This window comes from Ochotona princeps, chromosome 2 (assembly GCF_030435755.1).
Source record: "Ochotona princeps isolate mOchPri1 chromosome 2, mOchPri1.hap1, whole genome shotgun sequence".
Taxonomy (NCBI): Eukaryota; Metazoa; Chordata; class Mammalia; order Lagomorpha; family Ochotonidae; genus Ochotona; species Ochotona princeps.
In genome coordinates, this window is record NC_080833.1 from 157434675 (window position 1) to 157450312 (window position 15638).

General features: G+C 44.9%; 1 protein-coding gene across 1 annotated transcript in view; it reads left to right on the plus strand.

Annotated features, from left to right (window-relative positions):
• The window catches only part of PTPRN2 (protein tyrosine phosphatase receptor type N2), a 1038500-nt gene that overhangs the window by 412332 nt on the left and 610530 nt on the right, over positions 1-15638 (plus strand). Inside the window, exon 6 of the mRNA XM_058660653.1 lies at positions 6553-6715. Coding sequence (XP_058516636.1) covers positions 6553-6715 — 163 coding nt within the window. The remainder of the gene's footprint in view (positions 1-6552; positions 6716-15638) is intronic.

Here is a 15638-nt window from a genome sequence, read left to right on the forward strand (position 1 = left end):
GATTTCTTTCTTTCTTTTTCTGCCTTGAGAACTTTCTTTCTCTTTAACCTTTGAAATCTCTATTTTAATTTGCCTTAGCATAGACTTGGTTGAGTTGAATAGGTCTGGTGCTGTTTAACCTTCCTTTTTTAATTTAAAGATTTACGTATTTATTTGAAAGGCAGAGTCATAGAGAGGGAGAGACAGAAGCGAGGGGGAAATACTGTGCATCTGTTGGTTCACTCTGACTCCCCAGTTTGGCTGCAGTTGCCAGAGCTGTGCCACACTGAAGCCAGGAACCTGGAGTTTCTTCTGGGTTTCCCATGTCATTGCACAGGTCTAAGTAATTGGACATTGTTTGGTGCTTTCCCAGGCACCTTAGCAGGGAGCTGAACAGAAGTGGAGCAGGCAGGAATCAAAGCCATACTTCTGTGGAATGCAGGCTTCACAGTCTTGGCTTAATCCACTATGTCACAATTGTTCCCTGCTTCCTAGTTCCCAGCCTCCCCTCCCGTTCCACACCCTGCTATAATGTTCCTATGCCTCATTATTTGTGTCTTTCTGTCCATTTGGAAAGTTTTTCTGTTATCTCATCAAGTTAACTTTCTGCACTGTATATATTCTGAAGTCGTGGAACTTCCATAACCCAAATATTTGCTTTTTTAGTACTGTCTTAAAGTTCCCATAATTTTTTCATTCCTTTTCAGTTTTTTTTAAACCCCTAATGAAGCACTTCAAAATAGCCTAACTTTAGCTTCTCATCGTCTTTCTTTTGTTTGGTCTATTCAGTTATTAATACTTTTTAACATTTTTAGAAAAAGTTTTGGTTTAGTATACTTTTGAACTCAGGGATATTTGTCTAATGTTTGAAAATTGCTTGAATCATTCAGTTAATTTTATCCGATAATATACTGAATATGGTAAATATTCTGCTTTTTCTTGAAATTCATTTAGTTTTCTTAAGACAGGTATCTTACATTCTCTGCGCAGCAGTTCAAGAAACTGGTTGCTTTGTGTTCGGTTTCTTGTGCCTTTGTTTATATGTTCATTGGAGTCATGGTTTCCTGACCTTTCTTGGCTCTTGTGGGTATATGAGGACATCTTCTCATGGGAGAATTATGCCTTGTCCCTATCTTCTTCATCGTCTAGTTTGTGCCTGTTCATCCAGAAATTTAAACAGGCTGCTTATTTTCTCCAAGACTGGAACTGCCATTATTTCAGCACCAGATGGTCCTAGACTGATCATAAGTCCCTGGTTCTTGGCTTGTCACTCCTTTAGTACCCCAAGCCTGAATCTGTATGTTGCTCAGGATGGACTAGGGGAAGCTGCGCTGTAAGACTCCCCATGCAACTGGAATGGTTCCAGACAGTTTGTCCACAGACACCAGTGTGGGCCTGGCACAGCAGATCCTACCTAGTGATGAACGTGACATTTGAGGGACTGACTCTAGGCTCTTGTGCAGCTTTCAGTACGTACCTCCTTCTTTCCCCACACAGACAATGACTAGATCCCTGTTACAATTGGCTGCAGTTAGGGGAAAATTGGGGTGGGCCATCCCATGGATACCAATATTACAATTCTGGGTCATGCCTGGAGCTCACAGTCCAGTGAGACCAGTGCAGTATAGGAATAGGATTAAGCAGCAGCATTACTGTGGCCTGTCTGTTGCTGTGGGATACTCATGGCCTGGGACTGCTGCAGCCAGCTGAAGGATATGCAGATCAGAACACAAATCTGGCCAGTGGAGAAGCCTTGGCAGTGTGGCATTGCAGAGGTTGCATTCTAGGCATGTGTACCATTGGGATTCACCCATTCCAAGGCAAACGCCTGTGCTTACATCCTTTGTTTTATTCTTCAGTGAATGGAGTCTTATTCCATGTGTTTTCAAAAATTTTATTTGTTTTCTTCATTTGAAAAAGAGATGGGAGAGAAATCTTGTATCTGCTGAATCACTTCCCCAAATGCCCATAACAGCTAGAAATGGGCCTGGTCAAAGGCAGGAGCTGGGAAATGGAAAGTCTCCTGCATTGTTGACAGCGACTCAACTACTTCATTAGTTGCTGCCTCCCAGGGTGTGTCATTAACAGGAAATTGGAGGTGCCAGTGGAGCCGAGACTTAAACCCAGACACTCCCAATATGGTGTGTGTGTGTTCCAAGCAGCTCACTTCCAGCCATTGCGGCCACTTGGAGAGTGAATCAGAGGATAGAAGATCTTGCCTCTCTGTATCTCTCCTCTCTGTAGATCTGACTCTCCAATAAAAAGTCGGGAAAAATCAAGGCATATTATTTCTCATTGGAACAATTTTTTAAAAAAGATTTATTTATTTTTTATTACAAAGTCAGATGTACAGAGAGGAGGAGAGACAGAGAGGAAGATCTTCTGTCTGATGATTCACTCCCCAAGTGACCGCAACAGCCAGTGTTGCGCCATACGCAATAGCCGGGAAGCAGGAACCTCTTCTGGGTCTCCCACGTGGGTGCAGGGTCCCAAAGCTTTGGGCCATCCTCGACTGCTTTCCCAGGCCACAAGCAGGGAGCTGGATGGGAAGTGGGACTGCCGGGATTAGAGCTGGAGCCCATATGGGATCCTGGCACATTCAAGGCGAGGACTTTAGCCACCAGGCCCGGGACAATGTTTTTTAAGATTTTATTTTATATTTAAATCGCAAAGTACACAGAGAAAGAGAGAGACAAAGATCTTTCATCCACTGATTCACTCCCCAGATGGCCATAAGGTCTTGGGTTCTGTCAAGCTGAAGCCAGGGGTCCGGTCCTCCATTCAGACCTCCCGCTTGGGTAGCAGGATCTCAAGTGCCCACACCATCTTCTGCTGCTTTTTCAAGTACATTACCAGGGAGTAAGTCTGGAATCTGAACAGTAACGACTGAAATTGGCACTCAGATATACAATACCATTGTTGCAAGCAGTAGTTTAAATGGCTCCTTCAAAATACTGACCCCACTTTTAAAGTCCTGGAAGAAAAATCAAGCAGAACTTTTTAATCCAATGAAAATAATTTTTAAATACAACGATAAAATTAAGCCTTTCCAGGGGGGATACGAAAGCTCAAAGAAATCATCTCCGTAAGAGCTTCCCTTCCAGGAGTATTAAAGGGGCCCTTCAGATGAAGTGTTAGAAAGAGTACGCAGAACAGTAACTCCATGGAGCAGCAGATGCAAGATTCTCTTTTTATTTAAATCACAGCAGAAGAAATTGATGGTTTAACCAGAAATAGCTAAGTATTGTGGAGTTTATGACAAAACTAAAATGGAATTTATGACAATGGCCCACATCCTGGGAGGGAGAAATGCAAGCGCGTGCGTACTGTTTTAAGGTTTCAATTAATCACGGGTGTTGAATAGTATGATATCACTCGAAGGCAAGTTGTGATAAGTTAAAAATGGATGTTGTACATTTCGAAGCAACCACTAAAACGACAAACCACTAAAACAGCAAAAAGAGCTATTGCTCATAAACCAATAAAGAAAATAAAAGAAATAAAAATATTCACTTAATTAGCATTAGGGAAATTTAAGTGAAGAATATAAGAGAACCATCTGGACTGTCTTGGCAGTTCTCTGTAAATCTGAAAGTTTCTATCTCACGCATCATGCCCATGGTTCTTGCCTTCCCGTGACACTGAACTGTGTGCCTTGGCTCAGGAAGAGAAGCACTTGTGGTCAACTTGGACCAACCTCTGCTGGGGACTGGGCACCAGTGCATGGGCAGGCTGGGCTGTGACTGTTGGAACTGCATGCTGGGTGCAGTGGGCAGTTGGGAGACCGGGGAGGGACTGGGCCAGCAAGGGCAGGGCAAGGTGAGGCAAGGTGAGGCAAGGTGACCACACTCTCCAAGGGTAGCTCTTGCAAGGAATGTGGGTTTGAGGATTCTGGGTGTTCCCCCAGGCAGTGGGGATCAGAGATAATGCCTTGGGGTAGTGGGAACATGGGTAGCAAGAAGACCAACCTTGGCTCCAACAGGCTGTCTTTTAACTGTTATTACTATAACTGTTGTTCCTCCTTCATAGACATCAGCAAGGCCCTACCTCACTGGAAGACTTGCAAAAAATCAGGAATCAGTTTTTTGGTCAGCTTTAGGAAACACTGTTGCGGAGTGCAAGCAAGATCACACCAGACATGTCTAAGGTTTATTAAGGAGTCTTTATTAATCAAGCTTGGAGACAATAGAGCACAATAACAAATCACAAGTCCATACGACAATCCAATCATAATCCAACCAGTCATCCCAAAAGGAACAAATGGTCATTATCCTTAACTCCATCTGTGAAGCTGAAGACCTATGTCCCAGCTTCCCCAACAGTAGAAGTTATCCTAGGAGACATGCAATGAATAACCTGGACACACTTACAAAGCTGCAGACATTCACCTTTCCCTGGCTTCTCTGCCCACATTCCATCACTGCTAGGTCTCACCTCTCCTGGAACTCCTGACAGCACACAGACCAGAAACAATGTTATTATATCCATTGTCCCATCTAAGCAGTACACAGGGACCATGGTCAGGGGATTACCTGTCCTGGGTCAGCCAAGAGTTGAGGTGCCAGAGTAACGGAAGTACCTGGGCAGAAAGAGAGTGAGCCCCTGTTTCACAGGCCTTTTAAAGAGGCTTGTGAGGGGAGTGGTTACAACAATGCAATACTGTCCTCTCTCAATTGATAGGTGAGTCACAGGTGGGCAGGAGCGAATACCTTGTGTTGTGGGATAAGGGGTTGACTATTGCTCATTGGGATGGGCAGGAACAGGAACTGAGCTTGTAGCTAAAAACACCTAGACTAATTGGACTTCTAATATCCTGGCTAATTTAGGATGTAGGAGGGTGGTTGAGGTTGGAGTTAACATTCCATTGCTGTTAGGACCCACCTTCAGGACAGAAGGTAGAGAACACAGCCACATTCCATTTGCCCACTGTCAATGGGTGCTGGCTATCACTGGCTGCACCCCGTAACAACACTAGGAAATACACCCTACATCTGTTAAAATTCTTCTGCTCTTAGAGCTGTGACTATAAATCTACGTGTATGGGGCTGTAAGGGAGTGGGAAAGCTATGTGTTATAAAACAAACAAAAAACCCTGTAGATGGCGTCCAAATGTTCTTGCCCCCAGATGAGCTTGTCTTTTTGTTCCACTTTATGTGAGTTCTGCTGGTGTTTCATCTGGCTGATGGATGAGTCTTGGTGGTTTCACTGTCCTTCTGCATGCAGGAGGGACCCTTGGAAGATGGGTGAGCAAAGCAGAAAAGCCAGGGCTGAGGTCATCAGTGGGACACTCCAGGGCTGGGGCTGAGCCTCAGGGTCCACAGGTCTGGGTTCTTTGTGTCCTGTGCCCTGAGAGGCTACTTTGTTGCTCTTAGGAGTCCTGGTTAGTGAGAAACCCAGAGCAGTCTTGTCACAAAGCCGACATGCCTCCCCTTGCACCTGAACTTCCTAGCCAGTCCGTAGTGCGACTGGGAGTCAGTCCCCATGTGAGTTTCTGCAGGGTCCTGTCTGGACATTCTTGGCTTGGCCTTCCCAGCCTCTTTCTGCTGGTTCTGTGATTGCCCAGCCCCTCTCTTGGAGCGTTTCCTGATGGTTCCACTTAGCGGTGATTAATGTCTTTCTGGCCAGTGAATCATTCTCTCAGTGACTCAGAGTAATTAGCGGTGGCTACATTCAACTGATCCTTCAAACAGTCTCCGCAAGTCACTTCATCCTCTGCGGTCCTGGAGCCTATATGGCCAACCAGGTCTGGGTTTCTGTGCCCTGAATTCTGCTGTAGGGTGACCCTCCCAGTCTCAGAACTTGTCTGCCCTCATGGTCTGTGCACACAGGTAGTGATGTGTGCCTCGTTGTCTTTTAGTGTCTGCAACCACAGTGGAGAAGCATGGTGTACTGTTAGTTTCCTGTTGCACAAATGTATCCTCCTTTGGCACTGTGAGTTAGGAATCCAGCACACATGTCATCAGGATAGTTACAGTGTGAGTAGGTCAGGCTGCTTCTGCAATCTCCATGGAGGGTTTGGTGCTGGCTTTCCCACGGTCAGTCTTATTACCTTCCTCTTCTTCAGAGCCAGCTGATCTGATGTCTACCTCTCCTCAACAGACCTCCCCAGCCTCAGCCTGTCCCATCTCCTGCTTGCTTTCTCTGCCTCTCTCAGAATTGCTGAACCTGACAGTGAGTGCTGTGCACTTGGCTGTCTTCCAGTTCTCTTCCTAAAGTGTATTAGCTCTGTCTCCTGCCCTCGGCTGTCAGAGAGGTGCCATTAGGACCACACATTAAACTGAGCCCTCTTAAGGGGTCATTTGTGAATTTGGCCATGGTTCAGAGACAAACAAGCTCCAGCCTTCCACGTCGGGGCACCAGGGCTGAGGAGCATCCATCAGAAATTCAGACCCCGTAGTCACAGAGCAGCAGAGGGAGGCTTGGACCCCACAGGTTGGGCCACACACCCTGCACGCTTGTGTGGGCTGTGGAGGCTTGCAGCCCACAGCCCTGTTAGGCATCTAACCAAGATTTCAGCTGATGAGCATGGGAAATCTAACATGTGACTGATGCCTGTTTTTCTTTTCCATTCAGGACCTCAAAACAGAATGTGGATACTGATAAGAGACACAGCCTGGAGGATGATGTCGCCTTGGCCAAGACACTGCAGCGCTACCTGCCATACCTTGGGGCTCTGTCCCAGGCCACAGCGTCAAACGTGTACCCCAGGAAGAAGCAGGACAGAGCTACAACCGAGGTGAGGTTTGAGGCTCACTCTTTGTGACCCAGAGGTTGTCTGCTACCTGCTTGTACAGGTTCTCCAGGGTGCAAATCTTAGAAGTGTTTCCTAGATCTTTGAACTTGACTCCTGTATCCCAGGCTAGTGGGCTGAAGGGTGAAGAGCAGGCGTTGCCTGGACAGAAAGATTCCTGGAGCCTTTTGGAGTTCACATACTCCCAAGGCCAATAGAACTGCCCCTACACGTGTTAGTCTACCTATTGCAGATACAGCCTGAGCCACCCTTAGGGGTGAGTGTCTTTAGCATCTCATCTTTGAGACCAAGTGTTGCAGTCCCCCATGAAAACAGATATAATCTCAGTGGGGTATGTGGGCAAGGAGCAGACTGCCTTCCAGCCTTTAGGAGAAGGACCTGGGATAGCCATGGACATGTGACACTGACGTGAGGCATACAGGAAGGACTCTAAACTTGGCTGGAGTTGGGTGGGCATGGAGTGTCCTAGCTGTTCTGTTTTGGGCACTGCACAATCTACATCCTATGAGGTCCCTCATTCCTAGCAAAGCTTACCCTAGACACTACTCTGGGGGCAGCAGAGGGGCTCCACCTGCCCATGTGGGCATGGGGGTGGATTTGGGGTGTCCCAGATACCTGCCCAGGCAGCCAAGGGCAAGCAGGCTTGTCTGTCAGGGTTCTCAGGTGGACGTTGGTTTTATCAGAATCTGCATTGCATCGTTTCAAGATGTGAAGCCCATTCTCATGGACATTTTAGAGGAGAAGAATCAGAAATTTTAAGGACTGGTTTGACTAGAAAAGAATGCATGGTTGTTATGAGTATTTTTAAAGCTGTAATTGCCAGACATCAAGTGCCATGGATAAGAGAAAGGGAATAGAGCTAAAAGAATGATACGTGCGGCCTGAAGACTGTTGTTTCCTAAGGATAGACGTTTGGGTAACATGTCCAAGGCTGAGATGATGATATGTTGGTAGTTTGACAGCAATGCTCAACACAGGTGTCAAATGTTAGTGACATCAACTCCAAATTGATGTTTTCTTCTCCAAGACCGAAACTGTTGGTATGACACTGAGGGGATTCTGGGTACTTTTCATCCCTCTTAAATGCCACCAAGATATCATTTAAAGAGGGCTCAATGATTGTGGCCCTAGGGAGTTTGGAGTAAATAATCTGGACACAAAGTCTGATGATCCAACTGTAATCACTTGCATGCTCTAAGTGAACTCCAGGCTGGTCTCCATCTGAGGACACTCTGCCGACCAGGCCTCATGCAGCTGATTTGGGGTCTTAGGGGACCTGCTGGTGTCGGAGCCAGAGGTGCACATTTTCACAGAAGAGGGTTAAGATGAGGAAACCGGTTTATTTCTGTGTCTGAGGAGCCAAGGCTAGAGACATCTGAGCAGCTAATCTACTGTTCCTCAGAATAACCTATGGAAGACTCTTACCCACTGCCCTCCACCACCCAGCCTTGCATTTATTTGACCAGGGGATATTTCCCAATGAGGTATGTCTGTTGTGACCACAGAACAGAGGCCTGACGCTGGCACATGTAGGTGCCACAGAGGCCTCAACTCACTGGCTGCATTGGAGAGGCACTGTGGGAGGCTCTATAGCACTTGTCCAGCCCTGACCACACTTATGTTCCCCCACAGAGGGGTGGGTGCCCAAGCCCCCTGATTGTGAGGATGTGTTTCACAGAGCCTCTCCCTACTAGGTAGAGATGGGAGTCTTTAGTCCCAACACTTGTACGGGTGGTGGTGTTCTGGAACCATCTGTGGCCTAGAACAAGTTAATGCAGAGGTGATACCAGCACTGCTCTGTGCTTCAGTCTCCAGCCCACCTGGCCAGACTGACAAACGTGTCCCCGACCTTTCACACAAGCCTGGGCAAGCGTCTCTGTGGGAGACAGGCCCTACCAAGCCAGATCCACTTGACACTTTTTAAAAAGGTTAACTTGAATTTGTATTCATTCATGGGTGATGACTCAGTACCTGGGTCCTGTTATTGTGAGGGCGATGATAGACTCCAAGGATTTTTACTTTGAAGGACTGGTATGGGGAGCTGTCTGATTCTGGAGCCAGCTCAAGAACCAACCTCTCCAGATAGTGCCATGTGGCCTAGGGGATTGGCAGAAAAATCAGAGTGATTGTAGTCATGAGACATTGTGGATCTAGGGAACTACAGAAACACAGTCTTGGAGGCATAGCCCCATGCAGCAGCAGGGCCTTGACTGAAGCAGCAACTGCGAAGGTGATTTGGAGTAATTTCTGGAAATCTCAGTTATTGATTCAGAACCTAGCTTCATGTTTCCACCTAGTTTTAGTTATTTTTTTTAAATAAATCTTCATACTAAAATGCAAGAGGCAAATTCAGATAGAATTTGCTCACTGGACAAAGCATAACTTGAGGTTCACCTGTACAAGTGTCAGAGTATTACGAAAGAGCTCCACAATGTGTCTGCCATTATCTTTGCTTTTAGCAACCGCATGTATGGAGTGTTTGAAATCAACTGGGACAAATTGCAGGGACTTGTAGAAAGTGCAACTCTTTGGTGGAATATTGAGCAGTTCATGCTATGAGCATTGGGAGGTATTGTGGGGAACACCAGGTGAAATTGCTAATAGCAGTTCCTGTGGGGAAAGCAAGCCTGTAAGTGGGAGAAGTGCAGCTTCTCAGAGCTGCTCCCAGGGTTGCCACATCTCTAGGTGGCTGCGTAATTCTACTAAATCCACAGCAGCTAGGTGCCTACTGGGCCAGAGGTCGGGATGTGTACAGCCTCATTACAGGAGTCCACAGCTGACGATGGCTTTCCCGTTGCTGACTTAGATATTCTGTAATTCCAGCACCGGGGATATCACCATGGGTGTCAGCAAGCTTCCGCATACAGGAAGAGGGTACTGAAGATGTCGGTGTGCTGGAATGCTGGCTGTTCAGGAGCCTGCAGTAGGGTTCAGGGCTTGTGCTGTGTGTCTGCTAGCTTTGATGTTTCCCTGGGGTCTGTTATGCATTGCAAGGAGGGCTGCAGTGGCGGCCCATGTCTCTGCCTACTTCCACATCAAGAAACAAGGGGGGCTGGAGGGGCTGACATTGGTCATAGCAAACATTGCATCAGTGTTTCTTCCCTATCTGCTATTTGGCTTGCCTTCTGTGATACAACTTGCAGCCAGGACAGTGAACACCCTTTATGGTTTGCCACAAAAGTTCTGGTTGATGCTGGTTTCTCTGCACTATGGGGACAAATTCATTCACTCCTTCTCAACATGTGCTAGTTTTCATGAATGACTTCTGTGGCCATCCTACCACACAACCAATTTATTTTTTTTTTATTTTATTTTTTTTTAAATATTCATTTATTCATTAATTACATTGCATTACATGACACTATTTCATAGGTACTGGGATTCCCCCCCCTTCACCCCAAACCCTTCCCCCATCATGAATTCCTTCACCTTGATGCATAACCACAGCTCAAGTTCCGTTGAGATTCCCTAATTAAAAGTTTACACCATACAGAGTCCAGCATCCCACTTGTCCAGTTCAAGTTCAACCGCCTCTTAGGGAGGCCCTCTCAGGTTTGTAGGCAGAGCCAGCAGAGCGTCACCTCGATCAATTAGAAGCACCAACATATCATCAGCAACAGTCCAGGTATGATGAGGCTGGTGCAGAGTCCACTGATTGACATAGTCCGTCTTAGGGTTTCTCCTTGTCCAGTTTTCCGCTGCAAGCATAAAGCTGAGGTGGTTGATTCATCTACTCCATTTTCCATCTTTTTTTGATTAATGCTTTGATTCCTCCATTTTGTTCAGGGGAATCCCCCTAAAAAAAACTTTGAGGCATTCCCAGTCCAGGCTCCTACATGTACTACTAGTAAGCACAGTGCCCGCCACCGTCCATCACTCCGATCAGCTGATGGTTTTAACCCCTGGGTTGGTTCTCTTCTGAGCCCCGACCTCTATTGGAACCAATGAGTATCGCATCTCTCCCCGGCTCTGCCCATCACACTCTTGTCCCTCACCTAAACCAGTGGGAGGAGTGCTGGTCGGGTGTTGCATTCCCTGCTAGCACAGGCCATTTCACCTTGGCATTTTGTGTTTTGTACTGTTTTTTTTTTTCTTTTTTTTTTTTTTTTTTTATCGCAACCAAACACGGCCAGGCCCCCACACAGTTTCAGCACTTGGGCTTGCCAGTGGATGACGTGAACTGACTCAGCCTGGTCTGCCCCACCCGAGCCAAGTGTATTCCAGTGGGTCACATTCCAAAGCCTCTTCTGGGTTATTTACCTCCATGCTTCTTGCGTTTATTTGCAGAGTCAGTGTCCTGTCAGAGGATCTGTTCAGGTTCCTCCCTCCGACTCCTTCATGGTGTCGGGCTTCACACATTCCAGCAGGTCCTTCGGCCAGCTCCGCTCTTCAATCCATTCTGGTTCCTGCTGTTGAGAGTTTCAGCCCAGCCACGGCTCGTCCATACCCACGCATATCTCATATATGGCTCAGATGGGGTTGAGGCCTAGCCGAGCCCGTCCAACGTCTATCCTGGTCCTCCAGAGCACCAAACTGTGCTGTGGTCTAATCCGGCATGGTGCGTCAAAGCTGAATTGATATTTGTGCCAAGGGATTACAACTGTGACCCGACCAGAACTCAGCCTCCCTCCAGTTCCTGTGCCCCTTAGTGGTAGGCTCCACGCAGCCAAGGCCTCCACCACGCTCTCCAACCAGGCCTGTTGACAGCCAGTGTTAACTATGCCAGAGGTTGCTCTGGTCAGCCCAGAGCGTCCTATAGACTGTCATGCCTCCTGCATAGACTCCACAAAGTGATGATCTCAGAGTTATTCAAAGAAGGAGCACTTGGGGACATTTTGGGTTTTGATATATATTTTTTTCTTTTTTTCTTTTTTTTTTTTTTTTAAGATTTATTTGTTTTATTACAGCCAGATATACACAGAGGAGGAGAGACAGAGAGGAAGATCTTCCGTCCGATGATTCACTCCCCAAGTGAGCCGCAACGGGCCGGTACGCGCCGATCCGATGCCGGGAACCAGGAACCTCTTCCGGGTCTCCCACGCGGGTGCAGGGTCCCAATGCATTGGGCCGTCCTCGACTGCTTTCCCAGGCCACAAGCAGAGAGCTGGATGGGAAGTGGAGCTGCCGGGATTAGAACCGGCGCCCATATGGGATCCCGGGGCTTTCAAGGCAAGGACTTTAGCCGCTAGGCCACGGCCGCCGGGCCCTATATTTTTTTCTTTTATGTTGAGATGGATGCTTTCCTATGTTTAAAAGAACTGCATGAGATCTCAGAACTCATTCATTGTCTCTGTCCAGTGTTTAAATGAGGAGAAAGCTCTTAGTCATCTCACTAATGAACCAAGAGTGACCAAAGTGCAAGGAGTACATAATCAGATGTTACGAAGTTATTTTGATGACTTGGTTATCTGATATATATGTGTGTGTGTGTGTGTGTGTGTGTGTATATATGTATGTATGTATATGATATATACATGCATATACATGTATATACATGTGTATATGTATATGATATATACATGTATATGTATACATACATGTATATACAATGTATCATATACATATATATGATACATGTATATATACATATATACATATATACATATATGTATATGATATATGGCACATACATATATACATGTATGTACATGTATATATCATATGTTATTATTACTTCAGCATTGTTATTGGTGGTTACCAACCTCTCATCATTGACCACAGCAGCTGGTTCACCGTCCTGTTCATCATCATCTAGAACATTATACATTTCCCATTTATAATACGTAATGAATGAGGGGATAGGCTGAAATCAGTTACTTCAAACTAATTAATTAACTGATTTATTTAAGAAACATTTTGAAGACTTAATGTGCAAGCCATGTTAGGTGTTGGTATTAGGTCAATAAAACTTAGGTTCTCCCCTCTAGGATTTGACAGTACTACTGGATAAGAAAAGACAAAAACAAACAAACAAGAAATGTAGCTGAAAAACAGATCAAAAACAGCGCAGATTCTTTAAGGGAGGGGCCACTAAAAGTGAGAGGAACTGTAATACCACATGGGCTAACTAGGGTCTAGTTGGGCTTCTCAGAGGGTGTGCATTGGAAGAACAACCAGGAGGCACTTGCTGCTGGTGTTAGGATGGATGGAGATGCAGTATCTGGGGACCACTCCTCCCTGACCTCCACAGTGGCAGCCCATAATCACAGCTGTTCAGGAACCTACCAGAGACCTGGGGGTACAAGGAGGCTTGAGAGAGCTCGATTCTGGAACATACTCCTCTGGGAAAGAGACACCATTGTTTCTTTCACATGACTGGAACAAGAGTTAGGAAAGCCCATCCACACAGTAGAGGAGAAGAATCTGGGCTTCGTTTGAAGGAAATGATCTTAGTGACTGGAGACTGATTTGAGAGAGGTTAAGCTGCAGTGTGACTGGACTCCCTGGCCCTTTCCTAGGGGACCATACAGTGAAGGAATGGAGAAGGAACCTATGGAGGGTGTGTCACAAGGCAGCAGGTGGTGACAGGTTTATGGAAGGGATGCTGAACACATGGTGAATCTGGTGAGGAAGGAAACGTCTTCAGCCTCTTACAAGCAGGCACTCAACCTGCAGAGAGATCTCCCACGGTCCAGATAGCAGAAGGCTGCTGCAATGCAGAGAGAAATTAGCAGAGTCATGCTAGAAGCTGGAGTGAAGCGCTGCCTGTGAGAATAGACTGGAGTCCACCCACACTGATAATTACATTAAATAAAAAAGAGACTCAGTCCTCCAGATAAGAAGCAAAGATATGTAGCCTGGACAAAAGCCAAAAACCAGTTGGAACTATAATAAGACCCAAGCACATGGAGTAGAAATACATACAGATTGAAAGCCAAAGGATGGCAAATACACACAACGGAAACTCTTGACTGTAAGAAGGTGGGCGAGCTATGTGAATAGTTGATAAACTGCACTTTAAGAGAATCAGCATTAGCGAGGCAGAGACATTTTATAGTGATGGTTAATTCATTAAGAAGACATCATAATCGTTTTATGAACCTAATACCAGAGACTCAAATACGTAAAACTGAACTTGAAAATAATAAACATTCACTTCTGTAATTGTGATTAGAAATTTTGACTCAGTAGCTAATTAAAATTTAGGAATAGATATTATACAAATACAGATTTGGTAAGGTTACAGGAGACTTGCACATCATAAAAACTGATTTAATTGATATTTATAGAATTGTACACCTAAAAATGGCTAAGCACACATCTTTTTAAAGTATTCATAGAATGTTTCAAAGATGGATTTTGTGTAAGGCCACAAAATAAATCCCAGTTAATTTCACTGGATCAATATCCTACTGAAAAAATACAGTAAAAGAAAAAAAAAACCATGAATTTGCAGCTCATTTTCAGGAGAAAAAAATTGAAACAATTTTTTAAAATAAAATCCAACAATACACGAGCAAAATAGTATATCATTCTCAAGGGAGATTTATTCCTGTCATGCAGGATTGGTTTAACGTCTGAAAGTCACCAATATCATTCACCATCTTAAAAAGGAAACAACAAAAAAATTGTCTTGCTGAATGCATAGAAAGTATTTGACAAAACTGAACTTTTGTTTTTAGTAAGAATTTACATTTAGCATCAGAATGGATAGTGAAGGATTGAATGCTTTATCCCTAAGATCCACAACTGGACAAGAATGTATGCTCTCAACACTTCTCTTGTGCACTGGATGTCATGGCCAAGATAATGAAATAAAATAATAAAAGGCATCCAGATGACAGACTAAGTTTCATGGACAATTTCATGAACTCTGTCTGCTGTGACTAGTGAGTGGATGTAACAGTGCTGTAGGATATGAGACCAGTATATAAACACAAGCGGTGTTTCGAAGTAGTACCAACAGTTAGATAATACCATTTAAAAAAAAATCTCATTTGTAACATTTAAATTAGGAATAAGCTGAAAAATGTGTGTAATAGGTTGTCCAATAATAATTGTAAAGCGTTGTTGACAGTAATGAAAGAAGAGTTCAGTTTGTGGATATATATCATGATCATGTATCAACAAATTTAGTGAAGTTAAGCTGCCAATTCTCTCCATCTATAGATAGGACATGAAAAGCACATACCACAGAAGAGAAATGGATAAATTGGGTTCTGTAAAAATTTGAATTTTTTTCTCTTCAGAATATTGTCACAAGAATTGAAGTGCAAGCCAAGCACAATGGCTCAATTGGCTGATCCTCCCCCTGCAAGCGAAAAACATTTGAACTGGTATTTAAATAAAGGCAAACAGATGACAAATAACCTTATGTGAAATGTTCAGTGTCATTAATCATTAGGAGGATTGTAATTAAACTACAATGAAATGCTACTGCACACCTGAAATGGCTTGAAGTTAAGAATGAGTGCCAAGCCTTGTGCAATGGCTCAGTGGCTAAATCCCTGTTTTGGATGTGCCAGGATACTCTATGGGTGCCAGTTAATGTCCCAGCTGCTCTACTTCCCATCCAGCAGCCTGCATCTGACCTGAGAAAGCAGTCGAGAATGGCCCAAAGCGTTGGGACCCTGTATCCATGTGGGAGACCTGGAAGAAGCTGCTGGCTTCAGATTGGCTCAGCTCTGGCTGTTGTGATCACTTCTGGAGTGAATCAGCAGATGGAGGATCTTTCTGTCTCTTCTTCTCTCTGTACATCTGCCTTTCCAAAAAAAAAAAAAAAAACCCACTAAGAAATAAATCTAAAAAGGAAAAAACCGAAACAACAAAAACTGAGTGCCATGAGCTCTCATACCCAACTGATGGAAATGCAAAATGTTACAGTTCCTTTGGGAAAAAATGTGGATTTTTCCATAAGTGGTAAATGTACACTTAGCTATGATCCAGTCATTCTAGTTCTACCCAAGGT